Genomic DNA, 24620 nt, shown 5'->3' on the forward strand with positions numbered 1-24620 from the left:
GTTCTGTAATCTCAAGGAACCGAGAGTTCTGTTTACCAAGAGCTAGAGCAGGTACCTTTCCCAAACTGTTCTAAAACAGAGTTCACACACCTTGTAGAGCCTCTGACTCTGAACACTAAGGAGGGGGTTTTCAAAAGCACCTGCATGATTTACAACCAGATATCACCATGAAAGTCAAATTATTTACATGCTTTTGAAAATGCCACCCTAAAAGGCAACAAAGTTCAGTGGAAGCCTTCTTCTATGCGTGCCCGCTCCTGGGGCTCCTGACCAAAGGATTGCTGCTCAGCTCACATTCTAGTTCTTTCCCTTCAGAGAGCTACTCCCATCTCCTTTGCATCTGGGCGGGGTAATGAGCCATCTGCCTCAGTAGCCACATCTTTAGCAGGAAAAAGATGCATTTTAGCTAACACATGATAGCTAACATAGGTTAAAATCCTAGTGTAGACAAGGCAAGATGAGTATGTATTAACTGATCAAGGTAAATCCTAGGCTCCCATCTAGGTTTACCTCAACTAGCTAACACATATTAATACTAAAACTTGCCTTGTCTACACTAGGATTTCAACATGTTGGCTAGCACATGTAAAAATACACCTTTCCCCCCCCCAAGTGTAAGTAAGCTCAGAGAGTCCAGCAGAACCTACTTAACCCTTTGTCAGTATTATCAACCCCTGCTTGCTAACAGGACAGGGATATAAGGCAAAGATGGCCAGCTTGTATGGTTATGTCTTGTGCAACTTTTCCACATGTGCCCTCTGTAGAACTCATTTCAGATTAAACCCAAACCAAAACACACTGCAGGCCATTACTAAGACTTATTCCCTACCCAATGACAGGGCCAAATTCTGCCCTCATTTGCACCAGCACCACCTTATCAGAGCAAAGCAGCATTTTATGCCAGATCAAACCAATTTCTAAAATCAGAGTTCATGGTACAGTTAAATTTTATTGTAGGGGCACGATCTTGCAAAGTGCTACGCACCCTCAGGTCCCATCGACTTTATTGGGAGCTGATAGCTCAGCACTCACAGGCTCAAGCACTGTGTCTGTCTAAAGACGAGCACGCAACGTTCACATATGTGCGGTAAGTATTTGTGCATGTACTTTGCTCTTTTCAATCTCTACAAAGAGCCTCACTTAAGCGTACTACAGAAATCTTATTTTTCTCAATCTCTTCCTGTCTCTCTCTCTCTCTGACACACACACTCTCTCTCTCTCTCTCTCCCCCCCTCCTTTTGACCAGTAAATGCTTAGTAGCAGAATCCTCTACTAAGGTTTCTTATTACCAAGACTCCACTACTTCTATAAAATGTATTAGGAAGTTTATAAACTATACACTAAACTACAGTTTGTTAAAATAAATAACATTATATAAAAATAACTACATTAAAAGAACATTAAGTTTGCAGGGTCAAGCTCTCCAAAGTTAGGAAATGCCAGAATTAAGATGGCCGGTGCAACTTTAATTTGTCCCCATTGTGCATATGTATTATGATACAGTCCTGAATTACACGATCATATACCATTTTTTCCACAGGGCCCGTTTCATTCAGTGCACCGGATGGATGCTGCTCCCTGAACCTGCACTGAGTATGAAATTATTGATGGGTTTCCACTCATTCATGTGGATTAACAAAGCCCTTCCTTTTGCAGTTTATTTATGGATAGAGAAAACAGTGAGGAGGGGATGTAAATTCAGGGAGGGTCACAAAAATTAGACGCACACAGTGATTGTGTACAGTAACAACTGATGATAAAGACTATTACACAATTAAAAAACTACTAGCTATACACAGTTGGGACTATTCCAGAACATATTTTTAATATCAATCTAAAAATAAGGTCCTTGTCTCTTTAAATTCCTCATTCCTGTAGAGTTTTGTCCCTGTTCACTGGCTCTCCCAGGTTATTGCATGATTCTACAATGTTCAGTATATCTGGTGATTTACAATTACTCAATTACTCTTTGGGCCACGGCTGGTGCTTGTAACAAAAATGGGGTTTCTAAGGGTAATTTGAGATCTTAATAACTTTACAGTCTTGGGCCCCAATCCCCCCCACACTTAAAAGCTTGCAGAATAAAGATCAGACCCAGGAAATTATTTAAAATCATGTTTACCTTTTACCTAATTTTCTCACAATGTAATAATTATTTTATATCTAAAACTATAATGCAAACAATTTGATGAGGAGTTTGCTGATTGCTGCCAAGCACCCTATCTTACTTCCCTGATATATAAACAAACCTTCTTGGTTCAGTTAAAAACAAAAAATACAAAATTCAGTTGGCATGTTTTTTCAGCATCTATTTTCAATTATTACAAACAGAGATCATTTTCTGATCATTCCTGACATTTCTGTTACGAGATCTATAAATCTAACCTCTGGACAATTTTTTTTACCCAGCCTAATTTTTTCCACAGTTATATACTGTATATAGAACGTTGCTTGCTTGTTTATTTTCCTCCCTGCAACCACAGGCTTGTTTATGAAAATTGGAAATACAAACCATTTTTAGCAGAAGAGCCAGCAAGCATACATACAAATATTTGCAAATCTAATGGATGGGAATAAACTTGATCAAGGTTCGTGACTTAAAACTACTTATCTATATTAGTTAATTAATCTACACACTAAAACCTAACCTAACATACAATGATCCAGGTCTCTGTCCTCACTACCGTCAATCATCATTGTGCTGGAGTCATTAGGATAAAGCTTTATACAAATATATTTTCCCAAGCTGTAAAATACCACCACAGGATTTTTGATTACTACTTTTCCTTGACTGCCTTCTCCCTGTGGTTTTGTCTGCTTCCCACCTCAGCTCCAGTGCTTCTGGTAACTGCCAGTGCTCTCAATGCCCCCGATTCTACTTGGTTCAAATAATTTATACTGTAATATAACAGTTACTTGGCAGTGCTAGTCATTTTTAATTTTACTTTGCCTCCTAGTTTAGGATTTGATACATCAGCAGCCTACAGACACAGGAGTAGTTCATTTCAGTTAAATTAACACTGAGGTACAAGCACCTAACCATAAAATTATGATCTAAAGGTTGGTGCTTGGACTGCTCTCAGTTCCAATCTCACCTGTCCAAGATGAATTTTCTAGCAAATGGTCAGAATGGAGAAACTTGTAACTTGTGCAGTAGATTGTTAAAAAATACCTTAAGGATATTGGTAGGCAATTTCTCTTTTCTTCATTAAACATAAGAATGGCCCTACTGGATCAGCCCAAAGGTCCATCTAGCCCAGTATCCTGTCTTCTGACAGTGGCCAATGCCAGGTGCCCCAGAGGGAATGAACAGAACAGGTAATCATCAAGTGATCCATCCCGTCGCCCATTCCCAGATTCTGGCAGAGGCTAGGGACACCATCCCTGCCCATCCTGGCTAATAGCCATTGATGGTCCTATCCTCCATGAATTTAGTCCTTTTTTGAACCGTTAGTGCTTTGGCCTTCACAACATCCTCTGGCAAAGAGTTCCACAGGTTAACTTTGCATTGTGTGAAGAAATACTTTCTTTTGTTTGTTTTAAACCTGCTGCCTATTAATTTCATTTGGTGACCCCTAGTTCGTGTGTTATGAGAAGGAGTAAATAACACTTCCTTATTTACTTTCTCCACACCAGTCATGATTAATCCTTCTGCAGAAATTTACATTTTTGGATGATTCTAACCTGGTGCTTAATTGGAGTGTCCAAGGAGCTCGATTAGAAAGAGATCTGGTGACCATCTTACCAAACTCTGGGCCTGATCCTCAGTTCATGTGGATCAAATGCTTCATTGAAGTCAAAGGAGATACACCCACTTGCACCTGCTGAAGATATGGCTTTCAGTATCAAATGAATTCTGACTCAACGTTATACTAATCAAAACAATATGAGACGAGCTTCAAATGGCTATTATGCAAACGTATGCTGCTATAATCTTTGTATTGGAAGCCAAACTAGCATACTGCTGTGACAATGCAGGTCCAGATACCCCAAAGGGCAAACAGAAGGTTCAAACCTCAAGAATGAGCAGTAAAACTAATTGATTGTAATACTGGACAATAAAAGTATATTGAGTAAGCTCTTATATGAAAGCTTGTAATGTTCTCCACTCGATGGTCATTATGAGCTATGTATACAGCAGTGATAATCAGGCATCAGTGGTTCAGGAGACAACTTAGTGATCAACATTACCCAAAAGAGCCACAGTAATGTGAATTCATTGTTTCATTTATATATATTCAAAAAATTTCTAACAGCAAAATGACTGACCAAGTATTCTCCAGTTGGTTAATAACATAGTAAAAGCATCCAAATTGGCTAATAATGTAGATTAGTTAATAGTTAAATCACAGTGTTTTAATATGTGCTGCAGAGATACATTAAAGAACCACTTGCAGCTCCCGAGCTTCAGCCTGAGTATCACTGGTATACACATTATGATTAGGAATCTATGTATTTGTGTATATAGAAAACTGGGCTCATAACCTGTACCACAACTTCAGCTACACCTCACAGCAGGACGGTGAGCAGTCAAACAGGGAGAGGCACCTCTCAAGTCAGCTGTTCACATGAAAGGAACTTCCAGTAAATATTCATTGTCCAGCCCAGGAAAAGATCATGATGGACCATTACAGTTAACAGAAAGACATTGAGACATCCCAGCTATCAAGTCAAGAGGGAATTTCCCCCACTTTTAATAAACAGTCACAGTGAGATGGGTGGGGGGGGGGAGGGAAGGGAGGGAAAGGGAAAATGTCTTTTAAAAACAGGCTTGAGATGAAGGTTTTTATCTAGTACTTGAGGGACAGTCTTGAGGCAGGAGGCTGACTGTGAATCTTGGATCCCTTCAATAGCAAGGAGGGGTGCACTGAGAAACTGTTTTAAGGCAATAACTTGTATTAGAAAAGGAATTTGATCTATTATAGAAACGTGATGCCTGAGATTGCGTCTTTATGTGTATTTACTATGTAACTTCTACATTTGCTTTCCCTGTTTCCTCTTTGAATCTCTGGTTTTTCTATTAAATAAACTTTTTGCCTATATTTTTCCCAAGCAGATCTCTGGTGTGCAAACTGTGGTGTTCCCCCCCCCCAAAGTGAACTGATAATTGGGGGGCTGGTTTCATGCCAACCAGAGAGGAACAGTCTGAGTGTCTCATACTTAAGAACTCTGGGAGGATGAATTCTGGGAAATGATGAATTAAGTTAAACTTTTGACATGATGCCAAATACCTTTTAATTAATCCTGATTGAAAGGATTGAAGGAAAGGCAATCTAGACTAATTCTCCAAAAAGTGCTGTAAGACATCTTCACACCAAAGTTGTGCCTACCTAAGGAGCACCACAATGAGATGGGTCCAAACCTTGTGAACATCTGGATCTTTCCTAGCTACTCCTATCTTACACCACTGAACCTTCCATGATCTCACCTTTCAAACACACACTACTCCTCACACAAAAGTTTTCCTATGTTTCTCTTTCTTAATTCTCATGTCAAGCTGGCATAAGGTATATTTACAGTACACGCTGCAAGATGGCAGGCATACCTTTGAAATACCGACATTCATGTCTTTCCTCTTCTCGCTTTTCCATGGCTTTGTAAACACATATTATGTGTTACTTTACTTCTGTTGAAGCAATTAAATTTATATTTTAAAATAACACTGCTATACACAAGCAGAGCTAATCACGCTACCCTTTTCTCTGCTCTCTACACTGGCTTCCCATAGATTAGTGGGTCAAGTTCAAGGTCTCAGTACATATCCTACACGGTTCTCCACTTGCCTTCAAATCTACACTATTTTTAGCAGTGTGGTGTCCTGCTGCCTCCTAGCTGCTGGACTCTTTCCCCTCTGCAGGAAAAGACTGGCATCAGGGGATGGTTCCAGCCCTGGCACTGGGGAAAGGCTCTGCAAGCTCCCTGAGCTTGAGCCTTTCCCCACTGAAGAAAATACTCCAGCAGCTCTCCACTGCTGGAGCCTTTCCTCACTGCAGCTAACAATCCTGGCAGGGAGAAAGTCTTAGTGAAAGGCTCTGACAGCAGGGAGTTGCTGTGAAGCCTTTCTCCGCTGCCTTGCCTCCTGCCAGTGCCTTTCACCGACACGTGTAGCTACACACTGCAGCAGGGGTGAAGCCTACTTTTCAGTGTGGCATGTAGCTACACGTACCCTACATGCTGCCAAAAGTGGTGTGTAGAGTAGATGTAGACTAACACAAGGGTAAAGCTAGCCTGTGGTAACTGCCTTCTCTAACAAACACTTAGCAACATTTACATATATAAAATACCCTACCAAAGCCAAACACTACACTGCATGCACAATTCTCCCCCTGGGGAGAAGAATGAACTAACCACATGAAGCAGATGTTCCTAATATTGCTTAATAAATTACTGGAAAGCACTTAGATACTATGAGGTTGAGGGCAGTATAAGAACTTCTGTAATACCTAACTTCTGAGCACTTTTCATCCATAGATCTCAGAAGGAATAAAATTATCCCTCTTTTACAATTGGGGAACCTGAAGCACAGGAAAGAAAGTGACTTGCCCAAGGTCATCCAGCAAACCAATGGCAGAGCAGGAAATGAAATCCAAGTCTCCTGGGTTCAAGTGCAGTATACTATCCACAGGGCCATAGAGACTAGGCTAAAACAGCTTCAGCATTGGCCATGATTCATGTACCTGTATGAGTCACACCATCCTCCACTTCCTTAAACGTGGTTCAGTAAGCAAAAGGCAGGTGGGCTGGGATAGAAGAGTGACAGTAGATTTTAGGGAGTATATTTTCTATTCAAACTCATAACTGCTCCCTTAGTCCTGCCTATTCAGAAATAACAAGCAGTAAAGACCCATAGGGAGGGATGAAGTACAAGGGTGATTAGAACAAAAGAGTCTTACTGCCCTAAAAAGCCTGCCAAAGGAATCACCATGGCAGATAATTTATTAAGTGTAATAGACATGAATTCTAGCATAGAAAAATTGTTGGGGCTTTACAGACCTGTTTCCTTAGATGTAGCCTGTGATGCCCCCCCTCATCCCCCCGAAGGATGCACCTGTGGTTCTTGAGTGAGCAGTCTGGTTACAGGCCACGTAAAAGTCTGATGCAGCATTTAATCCCCCTTGCCAGAGAATACTTTAGAGATTTAGCCCCTTTGCACTGAGTAAAAAACACGAACAGAAAGCCTCACAGCCGCTGAGCAATTCAGCTGCATTAATAGTGCTGACTTTGTGCCACAATTTGTTATAGAATCTTGTTTGCATTGAAAGAGCAATTTACCTTGTTTATAAAAGGGCCTGGAGTTTGGAGTAAGTCTTGTGAGCCATACACGACTGTTTGTGTATAGACAGCTCATGTTGCACACACGATTGTCACAAATGCTTTGAGACAAATAAGTTGCAGTCATGGATTCAAATGTGATTGTAACAGCTTGAAGCACCAGAACTCATTTATCAACCTTCGATGAGGCTATTCTGTTTTTAGAAATCTGGCTGGGGGAATAATCAATTAGAATTTATGTAGTTCTTGCAGAGAGTATTTGTTGTAGGAGACACATCTGGTTGGCTCAAGGACAAGAGCACTAGACTGTCCTAGAATAATTCTTGTAGTGTTGGAATACTTGGTCTCCTGACGTTGAAGCCTCTTTCCTTACATCAAAGGTTAAACCTGTGGCAAAAAGCTTTTTTTAGATGAAGGGCATTTGGATGAAATCACATTTTCTGCAACTGCCTAAATCATCTCTTTCAGCCAACATTCTCCTTTCAATTTCCAAACTATCAAGTTGAACTACTCTATTTCTTGAAGCAGGAGTCATCTTTGGCTATGTTCATGTCTGAGTGGTGGAAATAATGGCGTTTTTATTGCCATTGCTATCTAGAATTTCTTTGGTGGCTTGGGCCATCGTGATGTAATGAGGACAACTGATTACGTTCTTCCCTCCCCAATTTTTTTTTTTTAAATGGAGATATCCTATCCCCTAGAACTGGAAGGGACCTTGAAAGGTCATCGAGTCCAGCCCCTTGTCTTCACTAGCAAGACCAAGTACTGATTTTGCCCCAGATCCCTAAGTGGCCCCCTCAAGGATTGAACTCACAACCCTGGGTTTAGCAGGCCAGTGCTCAAACCACTGAGCTATCCCTTCCCCAATGTTACAGTAGGTCTAACTAATAATATGCATATCTTTTGCACATATTTTCTTTGGTAGGAAAAGATTTTTGCTGTGTTCCTTTGTGGTACTTTGCCTCACTTGATGTCTGTTCAGCACATTCCTTGTATTCTGTTGAAGTATTCATGGTGCGGTGATGGGATGATGCTCCTTCATGCCCGAGTCCCCTTTCCTTCGCATTGTGAAGTTCAGTGGGCAGGGGAGCATGTTTTCAGTGTTAACTTGTTCTCAGCAGTGGTTGGGAGTGTGGTCTCACATGCGGCGAGTGTTCCAGTCTTGGCCTAATAATGCTGCCTTGCTGGGTTTGTGATGTACTGAGGCAGTGTGGTGAGGGCGTGCTCCCATTAAGAGTCACAGACAAGCTGTAAACACCAGAATACTGCCTTGAGGGTCAGATGTTGGCAAGTCTAACACAGAAAGCAAGCTTGTTACCTGCCAAAAAAAATTAAAATTTTCCACAATTTTATGACTGAGTGTTTGCAGCTGGCAGGTGTGTAGGAGAGTCCCTAGAAAGGGTGTGGCCAAACCAGGTATGATTTCCTGGCAGTAAAATTCAGCGACCTCTGGTTACACTGGAGAAGGGACATGTGCAGTAATCAGGACCAGTGAATGTTAGGATTTAAAATACCATCGACACAGATAAGTTGCCAAAAGACCAGTAGAGAATTGGCTGATTAACATCAAAGCAACCATTAAACATGCAAAGCTTCCCCTCTTCCCCCCATAGACAGCTGTGCTACTTCCTTAGCAGATTTTGACAGCAAAGCTCGAGACATGCAGGACCTGTTGTCAATTGGAAGCCCTTTTTCCACAAACATACTGCACTTCAATCAAGAGCTATTTTAATTAATATTAGACAACAGAATTTTGACATCTTAAAACTAGGGTACTGAACTAATAAGCTGCATCAGATCTCCCATCTAACTTCTTCATAAACCAATTAACTTATCTACGTTATGATACTGTATAAGCAATATAAAAAGCAACATTTTTATTTCCCTAGTTTTAAAAATAGATTGAATAAGTAATTAATATGGATGTAATGTGCTACTTCCTTATTATTTCTATTTCATTCCACTGGCTTGTTTTCTTTTGGACAGAAAAAACGATTATAAACTATGAGCACACAACAGCTCTTTGATCACAGAAAAAGTTAGCTGTGTGTACATAAGTTGCGTCCAAGAACAGGGTCCTATACAATGTCCAGAGTCAGAGCTGTTGGGAACCACACCTTTAAGGTGCTGATCAAAAAGCAAACCATCTGGCAAACCAAATGAGCCAACTCTATCCTGCATGCCAATTTGCATGACTGACAAAAACAGATGTTATATATCTGTCTTGTTCAGTAATGTTTGATGTCATGGTTTTAGCAGCATTCTCTCAGATTCTACAATTATTTTAATTTTTACTCTTTAGAAGGGCATTTTTTCCCTTATAGGTGCAATTGGTGTTGGTATGCACCAGAGATACATTTTTCTTGTTGTATCTTGTAAAATGAAAAGTTGAAGGTCAGTGGCATTCAACTGAGGTTTCATGTGTTTTTAAAATTCCTTCCTCTGAAGTTTTTATAAGTTATCTGCTCTACTGTAGAGCGCTACACAAAGCTGAATATTAAAAAAAGTCTTCACTTGAAAGGATTAAGGGCTGATATTTAATCAATTGAGAATGGGAAAGTAATGCACAAGATCAGTGTTAAAACGTAATGTGCTAGGATACATTAAGATTTTAATTGTAATTTTACATTAAAAATAATTCACCAACATGTAATACAGTCTAGTGTTTATTGTAGTTATGGAAGGTACACTTGAATTTCAAAAATTTAAAACATATAAAAAGTGGTTAAGGGCTAACATTTTTTATCAACATCTGATAAATGTGTAAGAATGTTTATTATACATCAGGGTACAATGGTAGTGTTAATGCCAACACGGCACCATGGAAGTTACTCTAAAAATTTTCCCCACTTTGCTTTATACAAACAACACCACTTGCTGTTGTTTAAGAATATCGGGAGAGGATTGCTGTCTAAGGATAAGCAGTCCTATAACATTTTTAATGTTATATAGTGTCATAGTACTTAGTTTAGTGAATGTTTCAAAATAAAGGAAAGTAGAAATGCTGTAATTACTTCACAGAAATGCACATCCAATTCTTGTTTTCAATAAGAACAATAGGTACAGATTATAACTTTCCCTATATGAAATAATTTACACACAGATGAAAACTAGAACACTATCTAAAATAATCACTAAATCCATTTTTCTTCTTGGAAATAAACAAGCAATTATGGTTTTGCATGATCAAATATCAAAAACATATAGCAGAAGTAGTGTTTTTCTTTTAGAGATAACCGATACTCTAAAAATAAAAAAAAAAGTAGTATTTTCCATGAATGTGCAACCTAAAATCAATCAAGCTCATATTGTAGTACAACCATATTAAGAAACCACTGATCAGAAATACAACCTTATGGAAGAAAGTTTATAATCCACAAAACTGCTTGTCAGGCCATAAAGTAAAAGAGCTCCACAGTTTACAGGTAAAACTGAGGCAACATAGATGCGTGCTAAGTTTTTAGTAAGTAGATATTTATGCAGAGGATGTGACACTTTGTTTGTAGACAGCATGGTATGCGTTTCTCAGCAAGACATAAGGGAAACAAGACTCCAAAAGATCCATTGTCAGGAATGGAGACTCCTGCACAATCTGAAAAATACCAAAAATGTATCAAGTTGATGAGAACCATCTACACCATTTGATCAGCCTGCATCACAACAGCATTTATATTTCTTAGGCTTAAAAGGGAAAAGGTAAATACTGCAGCATGTTCATCCCACAAAGTCCTTTCAAGTACAAAGTTTAAGCAAACAGATACAAATCTTTTCAAAGCTAGTTGCAAATATTTCAAACAGACTTGTGGCACTAAAAGAAACGCTCAGAGCAGACTGTCTCATGGGTTATCCTCACTGTTTAATTTGCACTAATTTAATGTGACATCAATATAAAGCTGTATCCACTAATCAATTGTGAAAGTTACTTGAATACTGCTATAACTTTTTCTGGCATTTCTAGGCAACACAGAGAAAGATAATACTCAATAGTAAAATACTTGTGGGGAGGGACTGGAGAAAAAAAATCAAAAGAACTTCAGTTCTTAATGTCATTCTATTGTCATGATGTCAAAAAGTATTTCTATTGGTTGATGAGTTACAATAGCAAGGGTGTCTGTCAAAAAGGCCTTTGTTGTTAGGAATAACAATGAGCATGAGAACTTACCATGTCTAGCAGTAAATAAACAGATTCTCTGTTCCTTGTAGTAGTTTTGTCTGTCTCCTGACCAATTTTCAGTAGACTAGATGATGCAAGCTACAAAAAATTATTGAAAAACGATAAACATTTAAAAATATCATATCATTTTTGTGCTCTATTTTAAGTTGATCAGTTTTTGCTACTTTTGTTACATTTCTTTTAACTAATCTCCCTAACCAGTGTAGTTATTAGTACAAAATAATACATAATGGAAAGGAAATACCATGACTACATTACAAGCATGCTTTCTGCATATTGTGTTTTGCTCTGCTAGGCATGTGCATTTTTTGTACAAATCGAAGGAGTTTCTGATTAGCAGTGTTTGACATGTATATTTGAGGGGAGAAAAAACAAGGTTGTTGCACAGAATTTCTAGGTGAAATCCTGGCTTTCACAAAGTCAGCAGTTTTGTCACTGACCAATTTTTTCCTTCCAACATGTATGCAAGTTTATATACTCTTCTTGCATAATCAATACAAATAATTTTTTTTAAATTTATCATTCCATATCCGGGTCATGATGTGGTGGAGAGAAAAAACAAATAAAACCAAATGCTCAAATTCCAATACTACATATAATTAAACAAATGCATACATTATTATTTTATGACAATTGCCGGTTAAAGTGTAGGCAAACCAAACTACTTGTTTCAGTGATAAAAGGCCCAGATACAGCAAAAATGAAAGCACCTGCTTAAGTCTTTGCAGGATCAGGGTCACAGACTTCAATAAAATATTTTGATCACAAATGAACTGTTAATTTTATTTTCATGAACTGCAGAATATACAAAGAAGAAATAAAATTCGTTCAACTTCCAGAAGCAGAATTTTCAAGATATAGTACATGCCAATGAAGCAGCAGCCCCATGTCTAATACCTGCTCACAAATCTAAGTTTCTGAGTTGGGAATTTTCACTTTAAAATATTCTTGAAGACTGAATCACCATCCCTTACAAAAAAAAAGAGGTTAATACATTTGCTAAAAGAAAAAAAAAAGTCTACTTTTAGTCTAAGGTGATAGTATTCACATTTCAAAAAATCTTTTAGAACATTTCCATATTTAATTTCAATTGGTAAGAGCAATTAGGTTATCTAGTACATTCCTTTATCAGAAGATAATTATTTCCCACAGTATATTTTCTTGAGCTCCAGGCCTTCTCAGGCTAATCGTGAAAAAAAAAATTCTTTAAAGATAAGAATTTGGAAGACACCAAGTTGAATAAAATAAGGTCAGTGACTAAACTACTGTTATTACAGTCTGAGCAGTCAAAGAAAACAGGTGTACCTTCTAGATCACATGATCAAAAATTAAATTCTTGCAGGAAAAATGTTTTTATATCACATGAAACTGCACTGGTTTCCTTTGCTTGTCAAGCATATACAACTTGACATGACCATTTTTCTTTTAATCTTTTGCTACCAGCAGCTGCGGCAGACAATATCAACTCATGAGGTCAATGGGTTAAGATGCTTTTTTTCTTCCACAAAATAACAATGCATTCCCAGAAGTGAGAATTTTTTTTTGCAAAATGTACTGCTCACTATACCTCTCTAACTGTTAAAGATAAAGACAGATTCCTGCCTCCCCAAATTCACACAAAAATATGTTTAATATGCCCAAGTAAGGCTGTCATTTCTGACCACATTTCTTAAAGTTGGTCATCCAAAAACAAAGGCACTCAAAATCACTGGCTATTTTTCAAAATTTAGATCAGACTATCTACTTGGCAGTCTGTCATTTTAACCTTATGTACCTCTGAAGTACTGAGAGCCAATTTTTAAGATGAATTTCTATTTTAAAAACACAATGAAGTATGCTAAAACTAATACCAAAAAAATCCCCAAACCATAAACCACAGATTTATGTATTTGACAAGTTACAAAGATCTGATCCTAAAGCAGATAAATGTTGGAGACAGATTTTTGAGCATGATGGCGAGTCAGGTTGTTCTGGATTAATCTAGATATACTAATCGAAAACATTACATATCACAGATAAGACCTGGATCTCCAATTCACCCTGAGGACACCATTAATTCTTTTACACAAGTTTTCTTGGCTCTCTAGAGCCCTATACTCCACCTAATGGTTACTGCACAAACAGAACTTCAACGTCAAAAGTACAATCCAAAAGATACACCAAGTCAGCTAAGGTTACTTGTTATGACAGACTAACATATAATAAACTGGAAGTATAATATATCTTGTGGAAAATCTCGTAGAGCTTCATAAGGATATAAACATTGATTTCACATACACTATACTTAACTCTGTTTCCAATCTTGCATTACAATCTAGAAGATCATGTACTCTATTTTTAATATATACACACACACGTGTGTAATTACAGTATATATATATATATATATATACACACACACACACATATACATACACACACACACTACAAAAATGCTACATGAGTTTCAGGTTCAAGTTTAACTTTCATGTAATAGCATATCAACTGACCGATGTTTAACCACCTCTTGTAATATCACACATTTAATCTATACACATCTAAGACTGTACTATTCATTTGCATTCTGTGTATCAAAATTAAGACAATTTATAACAAGTTTAAATATAAATGAGAGTAAAATAGGTAGCTCCTTATAATTACATTTTCAATCTGAATTTTGAAAGTATCTGTAGACCACTAAATCAGAGATTAACTTCCTAAGAATAAAGTACAACTATCTACTCTTGACACAAAGTTTAATAAAAAGGTTAGATCTTCAAGAAATACTTATGACTAAGAAAGCTGGGTAAATAACTGATTTTTTGGTTTGGCCAGCAAAAAAAGTCAGCAAATTGGAAAAGTCCATTTCAGGGTCAGTAAACATACACCCATGTACGACTGAGTCTCTTTATAACCTTTGGCCCAGAGGTTACAGCCTCTGCCCAGGATGTGGAACTCCCAGGTTTGAATCCCCACTCTAGAGCACGGACTTGAAGCTAAGTCTCTCCCTCAAGCTATAGGCTATTCTAGAGCAAGTTACTCTCAATCTCTCCTGTTGAAACTGTTCCACTTTGTACAAATTTTTAAGCAGTCACTGGCCAAAAAGTGTGATGATGATTCTATAGCCTAGTTATTAAGGCACTCACCTGGGAAGTAAGAGATGTAGATTCAAACCCCTCCTCTGAATCGGGCAAAAAGATGATTAGCTTATAGCATGGTAGTTAGGATGCTCACTTGGGAGGCGGGAAATCTGATTTCAAGTCCCTGCTCCAGAGTGGAGATTCAAACCAGGGTCTCCCACATCCCAGTGCCTACGCACATGACTAAAGTTAATTATGGGGGGTTGGGGGGTGGCAGGGTGCACGCACACACTCACTCTGCTGACTCTGAAAAACTTTTTTCCGGCCAGAACTATTGGGTTGAATTAGCAAATGGTTTCAGATACACTGAAACGGCATTTTTCGGTGAATAAACCATTCACCTGAAAAATTTCATCCAGCTCTAATGATTAACCAACTGATTGTGTTCCCATATCTGATTTTCTCCAAACGAAAATGAAAACTATGAAAACACTACTGTGGATAATTTAGCCTTCTTCTCTTTAGCTTAAGACTAAAGGGAAAATAACTACCAATACTAAACAAAGTACAGTTACGTAAGAAGCAAAAAGATATTGCAGATCAATTGGAGTCACTTCTATTAAAATCTTTATACATGTTATTACAATGAAGATTACTGTAGCACTCTGTTCTATGCATGGGGAACACCACACTAATATCTGTTTGCAAAGGCAATATGTTGAAGATTTTAATAGTGATCACTGTACATCTAAAAGGTAAGTCTGAGTTGCAACAAAGGTTTAGGGTTTTGTTTTGGTTTTTTAGTCTGATTTTTGTAGCAGTCAACTCTGTTATCAAATTGTACATACAGCCAAAAATTCTTTAAGACGGTCTTCAATGCTTCCCTTGTGGATGGTAAATAAAGCTGCAGCAATCTGGTTGATAGCTTTTGCCAGGCAATGTATGTTGTTGCAGTGCCCTAAACAAAAACAGACATGTTATTACTTTAGCAACACTTCTCAAAACCAAATGATTCTTTGAATGTTTTAGCCAACAGGAACATAATTCGTAACTGCAACTGGGTCAAGGTTTTGCAGTGAACTACTTGAAATCTGCTAGCAATTGTGAGAGTGCTTTGGACCTCAGGGCCACATTCAGTAAAGAGCTTATAAAGGAAACATGTTTAGAATTAATACAGTGAAATACACTATTCTATTTTACTTCGATATTGCAGGTAAGCTGCATGTAACATACTAAAAATAACAGACATTTATTACAACAAAGGCTCACCTTATGCTGCCATTGTAAGGATCATTAAAAATCACAAGGTGAGATGATTTCAGTGTTTAAACATTATATGGATTGAACATGAAATCATATAGGTAATGAAAAATTCAAATCCCCTCCCTCCTAAGAGCTATGATTATCACCATGCTTGGGAAAGATCCCAGAAACTCTTGGAATGAAGGTAACAGCCAGGTATTGGAAAAATACTTAAGTTTCTGCAAAAATGAAAGATTTTGTAACTAGCTGGGCATATGGGCATGTACACACAGGCGTCTTTCAGGTTCAATGAGCACAGGATTATTCATTTTCCATGTGGTGGTTGTGGAGCAAAAGAGAGCTCTTGAATAAAGCAGGGGAAGGACCTCCATTCTCAATCTGGATTTTACACACATCTGGAGAGGAGACCAGTCAAGGATAGGGTGTTAAACAGCCTGTCCTCTAAAACTTTGTCAATAATTCTCTGATGGGGGAACACTAGTAACAGCTTTTGGAGTGAACAGTTTGCATGTCAAGACCAAGAGAGATTGCTTCTTCTCTGACTAGAGGGAAATAAGTGAAGAGGCATTGTGGTAGACAGGGAAGGAGAATCTGACTGTGAAACTGGCATGAATGATCTCTGTTCATCTGTCAGCAGGTGACTTGTTCAAGTTTTAAGGAAAAATTAATCTCTGGCAATTAGTTTGAAATTTGGCTAACTGTCAATATCTCAGTCTTCTGTTAGCAGGAGCAAATATGAAGCTTACTTTGGGTCTGGCTCTCTGCCAGGAGACATAGAAGGAACCCATGGTCTTGAATAAACAAATGGGAGTCACTCAGATATGACTAGAATATCTTGAAGTCTGTATTTTTGCGATAACATTTTCCCTCTTTTGCTTGGCTTGGGAACTGAAGCTAATTCAAGTCTATAACTTTTTAGAGGGCCATATCCAGGATCTTGCCAAAGCTGAACGACACTAAAAGGAGCACAGCACAAATGAGATTGAATCTCTAGTTTACATCCAAAGCCAGATGCTACACTTCAAGATTGTAGAACACAGAAGGGGAAAAAGTGATAAAAGAAGGGACAAAAGCCATCTAAAAAGTGTTAAGTGTCCTGCTTTTAGTTTTGACTAACTCAGATTAGTCACCCAAGAAAAGGAAGCCCTGTATATCCAAGGCAGGCCATGGAGACAGAGTCCCTCTCTTCAAGGATTGCTTGTCCACCAGGTAAAGGAGATTTGCCCCCCTGACAAAAATAAACCTCTTCTTTGTTCAGTCTCGAGACTGAGGCATCCACCTGAGCCTATAGCAAATTCAATGTGTTTATCCTTCTGATCTTGTACAGTCAGTGGCAAGTCCGGATATAGATTTTTTTTGTGCTCTGGGTAGGATCACTTAAAGGGTCTGGGAAAGTTAATGCACTTCCAGCTTTCCCCACTTTAAAGGGTTCCTCTTAGGGCCATCACCTTTGCCTGACTCCTTCTCAGAGCTGCTAAATGGAAGAGTCAGATTGCCATTGGAAGAGAAATTGGTGACACAGGCTATTTTCTAATGCAATATATTTATCAAAATGTACACAAGTCCTGTTCATCTTGAAGAGAAGTTCTCAAAACTATATATGAGCCACTCCACTGCAGTAAGACTTAGACTGCAGCTGAGAGAGTCAGGCCTGTCACCATGACGCAGTTCCCTTCTCTGGTTCTTGGTCTGTCTCTTCTCTTTTAGCACACTTTCTGGTCCTCTCTCCTCCCTGTGCCCTGAACATTTACTCTGGAAACAGTTTCTAGCCCTTACCGGTTTTGAAAAAAGCCTCCCAAAATGGAAAGCAATGCACTTCTGGCTTTCCAAATCTGCAGATCGCCTGATGCAATAGCTCTGAGGGTTATGAATTGTTCCCCCTATTCATCTAAGTAAAATGCTCACATTTAAATTTGTCATTAGCTACACTTAATTTCTGTTCATTACAGATAATGCCAGAAAAGATGGATGTATGTGCAGAGCTCAGACTATTACTCTACACTTACTAACTAAAAGTTACAGAGTACATACCTATACACCTTGAAGATTAAAGAAAATATGTCCCCATCAAGCAAGTTAACATTGTTGAATTAAACAGAAGCTTGAAATATAAATTTCTACAAAAATTTGTGTGTACATAATAATACATGGCAATTGCAATCAGTCTGCAGACGTAATTGTTGTACTGCACAAGTGGCCAGCTATGCACACAAAGATTTGAAACACAGGATCTTGTGCATCTAAATTATTACATACTATGTTTTCTTTAATTTGATATTCAAAGAAAATTTGGCCTTTCCCCTGCTACTTCTACTAATTCTGGGAAAGCTGGGGAAGGAAATGATTGACACGCTAGATGTCCTATGTTAATTAAGCTTTGTCCTGTGCAGGATACAGAGCAGATTCTGGTAAAGACCAATAAAGAAAACTCTGTGGGTCAAGTGAATGGACACAGATGCCACATATTCCTATCTGGACCATGGTACATAGCACTGAAGGAAAGTCTGAACTGTTGAAAAGTGATTTGTATGTGTGTTGGAGCAGTTTTGACAATCTTTTCTGTTAAACTTAGTTTTGTGTGAAAGAGCTAAACATTTTTTGTGTGGATTACAAACAAAATTTCCTTGAGGAAAAGATCTTTTCTTTTAATAGGAAAGGAAAGTAGCGAAAGATTCCTTAGAAGATGATTCTACTTACAATTCATTCCTTCTAGATTTAAAAAATAATAATTTTATTCTTAGTAGCTGAGATATTAAACTATCAAGTCATAAGAATGGGCACAAATCCAAAGTAGCAGTAATAAATTAACAGTTACTAAAACAACACATATGTTAATCATATAAATTCTTACACTAATCAAAGTGGAAAATATGTTTTAGGTCATCTGCTTTGTGTGTGAGTTAATGTTTAACTCCTAAAGTGCATATTCTAGGACAGGGGTGGGCAACCTTTCAGAAGTGGTGTGCCAAGTCTTCATTTATTCACTCTAATTTAAGGTTTCGCGTGGCGGTAATACATTTTAATGTTTTTAGAAGGTCTCTTTCTATAAGTCTATATTATATAACTAAACTATTGTATGTAAAGTAAACAAGGTTTTCAAAATGTTTAAGAAGCGTCATTAAAAATTAAATTAAAATGCTGATCTTATGCCACCAGCCTGCTCGGCTCGCTGCCAGCCTGGGGTTCTGTTCACGTTGGCCGGCAGAGGGCTGATCAGGGCCTGCAGCCGGGACCCCAGACCTGGGGAGGGGGGGTATTTCAGGGGTCAGGGCAGAGGGAGGGTTCAGGGCAGAATGCTGGGGTGTGTGTGGGGGGGTTCAGAGATCAGGGCAGAGGGCTGTGGGGGGTGCAGGGCAGAAGACTGGGTGTGTGGGGTTCAGAGCAGAAGGCTGGGGGTATGGGGGGTTCAGGGCAGAAGGCTGAGTGTGGGGGGGTTCAGGGCAGAGGGCTGGGGCTGTGGGGGTGCAGGGCAGAAGGATGGGTGTGTGTTGGGGTGGGGAGGTTCAGGGCAGAGGGCTGGGGTTGTGTGGGGGTGCAGGGCAGAAGGCTGGGTGTGTGTTGGGTGTGGGGGGTTCAGGGCAGAGGGCTGGGGGTATGGGGGTGCAGGGCAGAAGGCTGAGTGTGTGGGGGTGCAGGGCAGAGGGATGGGTGTGTGTTGGGGTGGGGAGGTTCAGGGCAGAGGGCTGGGGTTGTGTGGGGGTGCAGGGCAGAAGGCTGGGTGTGTGTTGGGTGTGGGGGGTTCAGGGCAGAGGGCTGGGGGTATGGGGGTGCAGGGCAGAAGGCTGAGTGTGGGGGGGTGCAGGGCAGAGGGATGGGTGTGTGTTGGGGTGGGGGGTGCAGGGCGGGGGGGGGTGCAGGGCAGAAGGCTGGGGTGCTCGGCTCGTGGGGGTGCTCCCAGCCTCCTGCCCTGAGCGGCTCATGGCAGGGGGCTGGAAGGGATATACCCTGTTCCACCCCCTTCCCCCAGGCTCCGTCCCTACCTCTCTCTGCCTCCTCTACGGAGCTGTGTGCACGCTGCAGCTCTTCCCCCTCCCCCTCGCTAGGGCCATCAGCTGATTGGCCAGGGAAGGAGAGGAAGCGGGGCAGGAAAGCACAGGCTGGGGGAAGAAGCGGGGGAGGTGGGGAGCTTGGCTGCCGCAGAACCAAGCTTCTGCCTCCTGCCCCCACAGGGGAGAGCCGTGGGCGGGGGGCTGAGTGGGGTTGGGGGCCGGGACTGCGGCAGGGAGCTGCGTGCCACTCAGAATCGGCTCGCGTACTGTGTTTGACACGCGTGCAGTAAGTTGCCGACCCCTGTTCTGGGACTATGTCTAGTCTTCAAAATTTCAAGTGGATTATATTCATTTTTAATACATCATGTTTCAAAACAAGATTAAGGTAAATGGTTTAAAAAATTTATAATCATGTTTCTGTCATGATTTAGATTCAGTTCAACCTGACTGTTAGATCCATCCACCATAACGCATATGATAATAAAATATAAATCAATTTTGCTACTCCAAAGAGCAAGTATTTGAGAAAAAACACTTAAAAGATTAATAATCAAAATATTTCAACAAGAAAATATTAATACCAAAAATGTAACACCACCAAATAAATAGTACCTTCAATGGCAGGGCTATATTGAGACATCACGTTACTGGCTAAAGTTGGCAAGGAGACTGCCACAAAGACCATGAGAAGGCAGGCGATTTTATATTCTTCTTCTGGACTAATATTTTCTGAAATTAAGAAGAAATTCCTTAAATTTAAAAGCTACTCTGGGATTTATCCCATGACAACTGAGTAGAAAGTTGCCTTTTTGGGTCTGTCATGATTCATGTCACATTTTCTAAAATATTATTGCTGCTACCTTTAATGGGATTATAAAGGTAAAAAAGTCAAGTAGTGAATTACAGTATTTAGCACACTATTAATGGTCAGCATGTATTGACTAACTGATGATAGTAAGTCACTCCATCCAACTGCAGAAATAAATGGGAATTAAAATACGAGACCCCAACACCAAAAGGAATGAGCTAAAATAAAATGCTATGTCCTGTTTACACAATTTAACTCCTTCATAGTTACTAGAATATGTTGTAGCTAGAACTACCCAGGGAAGAGATATCAGAATCACACAAATGTTAAATATTTACTAATGACATTTTAAAAAGCCATTCAGGTAGTTTGAACCCAATATGTGATTTACTATTAAAATAATAGTGACAAATGTCTTCAGGAACTTAAGTGTGTTTTCTATCCCTACTGAGAAAATGGAAAAAAGTAACTTTAGATAGGATCTCTAACAGTTCATGCTATATAGACGTCCAGCCAATAGCAAGAACAAAGCAAATAAGAAGTACTCATAGATTTGTGTTACCACTGTTTCATCAGCTTTGTCTTTTGTACGGAATAATCAAAGAGTTTGATAAGAAACATAGGGAACAAAATGAATATCTGCCAAACATCTTTAAGAATTTCATTTATTTTTACCCCTCTAAACGCATACTGTCAGTCAAAAAAATTGGAAAACTGGAAGGATTTGCAATGGCTCTTTAAAATGAATGCCGTAGAATCTGAAATTGTCCCAACATGCCTTGGATGCTTTCACAGGCATAATTTTAAACGTTTTTGTCTGCCTTCATGTTAATGTTTGCATAAAACACAACCTTCATATATTTCACAATATTGGTTTATTAACTGCTTCGTAAAATCTAACTGACATTTTAAACATTAAAAGTAGAGAGGAATGGATTTAATAGTTACTGTGAATCAAAAAATAGACTATTTGCCTTCTGTTATCCTCAACACAACCCAATATTTTCCTCTCCTTAAATGAATACAGTTTTTCCCCCAAAGGCATTACATAGGGTTACCATATTTCAGCAAGCAAAAAAGAGGACGGGAGGAGCTCCGCCCCTGCCCCTTCCACTCCGTCCCACTTCCCGCCCCCCCTCAGAACCTCCAACCCTCCCCCCGCTCCTTGTCCCCTGACTGCCCCCTCCTGGGACCCCTGCCCCTAACTGTCCCGCAGGACTCCAAACCCTACCTAAGCCTCCCTGCTCCTTGTCCCCTGACTGCCCCTTCCTGAGACCCTCCCCACATCCTAACTGGCCCCCTAGGACCTTACCCCCTACCTGTCCCCTGACTGCCCCAACCCTTATCCACACCCCTACCCCCAGACAGACCCCCGGGACTCCCACGCCCCATCCAACCACTCCCCACCCCTGACAGTCCCCCCCAGAACTCCCGACCCATCTAAACCCCTCTGCTTCATGTCCCCTGACTGCTCCGATCCCTCTCCCCACCCCTGCCCCCTGAAAGCCCCCCGCCTCCCCAGAACTCCCGAACACCCCACCCGCCCCGCTCCTTGTCCCCTGACTACCCCTCCTAGGGTGACCAGACAGCAAATGTGAAAAATCAGGACGGGGGTAGGGCGTAATAGGAGCCTATATAAGAAAAAGACCCAAAAATCAGGACTGTCCCTATAAAATCGGGACATCTGGTCACCCTAACCCCTCCTGGGACCCCTGCTCTTAACTGCCCTCCAGAACCTCACACCCTACCTAAGCCTCCCTGTTCCTTGTCCCCTAACTGCCCCCTCCTGAGATCCTACCCCCTACCTGTACCCTGACTGCCCAAAACCTTATCCAAACCCCCACCCCAAGAAAGCCCCCCCCGAACTCCCGAACTCCCCCCCCCACTCCCGGTCTCTTCACTGCCCCCTCCAGAACCTCCCTGCCCCTTCTTCGACCCCCTGGCCCCCTTACCCTGCCGCTCAGACCAGCGTGCCGGGGAGGAGGAGCAGGGGGAGGAGCTCCAGACTGCCGGTGCGAACGGCCGGCTGGTGATCTGCGAATGCAGGGAGGGAGGGAGTGCTCTCAGCTGCAGGGGAGAGGAGGGGGAAGCGGAGGAGGAGCTCTCTCTGGCTGTCGGAGCCCCATGTAAGTGGCACCATCCGGCCGGCTGCCCTGTCAGCCGCGCGCACTCTGCATGGGGGGAAGTCCGGACATTTACAAATTCCCCCCGGACGCTATTTTTAACTCAAAGCCGGACATGTCCGGGGGAATCCGGACGAATGGTAACCCTACATTACATTCATCCATGTTTCACCAATTATCCATTTCTACAGCAGTTTCCCCAATGCAGCTGGCTCACAAAACTCCAGTCTACATATGAGTGCATTTTATGCAGCATGCATAGCAAATGCTTAAGTTCCAAAGGAAAATTCACCTGGCAATATACATGGCTCATCTGAGGCAATACAGAAGAGCCAATAATCCACCTACAGCTCTTTGCCTACTACTGCAAACATCTGCACACGTTTCTAGATCATTTTTTTTACATCAAAAAGAGTCAAAGTGCATTGCTAACTATACTTTTTAAAGATTATATCACTTGTTACCTGATTTTTGGGAAGACAGTGCTACAACCAAGGCAGGATCAATCTCACATGGCAATCCAGCGGCAGATGACAGCTCATATACATTCATTGCCACCTGAGACACAAAATAGCAATTATTACAAGGTGAAAAACACCAAATGTTTTCTAAAAAAATCTCATTTCTGAACACAGCTGTACTGAAATGTTTAAACTGCAGAGTTTGAGAACACTAGGGAATTTCAGTCTCTGAAATATGATAAAGAACCTTTGGATTTGTATTATGTCTAACCTACACTGAACAGCTGTTTCAGTACTTGGTGTGCTAGGAGGTTATCATGTTTTGCTGTCAAGCCAAACGAAGGTTTTGTAACTTTCCTCAACTGCCTCCAGCACAAACATCTTAGCATCCAGTTAGCTCTTCTAACTGAAAGGAAAGATGCAGAAAGAGAAAGTAAAACTAACAAAGATGTAAGAAATCAGATGAGAAGTGTCAAACAATGTTTTAAAAAGTATGTTAACATAAATATAGCCAATTAAGACCATATGTTAATACACTGTTACAAATTAAATGCACAAGAGTGAGGAAAAAGTTAATGGTCCTATAATAATGTTAAATTGGGTGAACATTTTCAAAGTGACAAGGGATTTTGGATGCCCAACCTAGGACATCTTATAAGGGTCCTCATTTTCAGAGGATGGGTATTCAGAACTTTCTGAAAAATTAGGTCCACATAAGGTGTCTCAAGTTAGGAACTCAAAATTCATGAGTTACTTTTGAAAAATCTTAGCCTTAGAATGTTGTTCATCCTATGTATTTTATATTAAAACCAGTGATTCACAATTTTGTTTTTGTTGAAGACCCCTGTGGGACAGATTGACAGGTAAACACCCAGATTCCATACTCTCTTACATCATGTTCTGAAACATTTGCCTTTTTTCCTGTTCATTCTCGCTCTCATTCTTTAATACCTTTAAAAGTCGATTTACTACCCTTCACACCTCTTGTACAATAGCTAATTTTTAATCATTAAGGCTAAGAGCTTAGTAAGATTAAAAAAGGAATAGACTTTTATATGCTTAATGAGAATATTCACAGTTAAATTTGGCATTAAAAAAAAAAACTTATTTTTTTCCCTTAGAAAGACAAATTTTCATTCTTCTGGCTTAAGCCAAACAATAGCCAACGTGGGAAACACTCTCCCTTTGGGCTGGCTACTCCATAAATGCCCACTACAGAGTTCCTGGCATCCTACTCTGAAGCATCTGGTACTAGTTTTAGGCCACTGGACCAGATTGGCTTCTGGTCTGATCCAGTATGAAAGTATCCAGTCTCCTAGGAGAGATTGCATATTTTTGTTAGAAGCTCAGCCACTTCATTTTCAGGTTCTTTCAGAACTCCTGCAAGTAAACAATCCTGCTCTTATTAAATCCCCCTCTCATTTATCTACCTGTTCCAGCACCACCTCTTTTGATATCTCAACGTCTGGAA

General features: G+C 40.1%; 1 protein-coding gene across 7 annotated transcripts in view; it reads right to left on the reverse strand.

Annotated features, from left to right (window-relative positions):
* Window positions 1–9925: 9925 nt before the first annotated feature.
* NCKAP1 (NCK associated protein 1) overlaps window positions 9926–24620 on the reverse strand; it is a 119281-nt gene continuing 104586 nt past the window's right edge. For all 7 annotated transcript variants that reach the window (XR_010591602.1, XM_008178293.4, XM_005306541.5 and 4 more), the window contains 5 exons: window positions 23153–23246; window positions 20370–20486; window positions 15354–15463; window positions 11435–11524; window positions 9926–10864 (listed from right to left, as the gene is read on the reverse strand). Coding sequence is in view for 6 of the 7 variants with exons in the window: in XM_008178293.4 (XP_008176515.1) it covers window positions 10748–10864; window positions 11435–11524; window positions 15354–15463; window positions 20370–20486; window positions 23153–23246 (528 nt within the window). In the remaining variant the exon portion in view is untranslated. The remainder of the gene's footprint in view (window positions 10865–11434; window positions 11525–15353; window positions 15464–20369; window positions 20487–23152; window positions 23247–24620) is intronic.

This window comes from Chrysemys picta, chromosome 11 (genome assembly GCF_011386835.1).
Source record: "Chrysemys picta bellii isolate R12L10 chromosome 11, ASM1138683v2, whole genome shotgun sequence".
In the NCBI taxonomy this organism is placed as follows: Eukaryota; Metazoa; Chordata; order Testudines; family Emydidae; genus Chrysemys; species Chrysemys picta.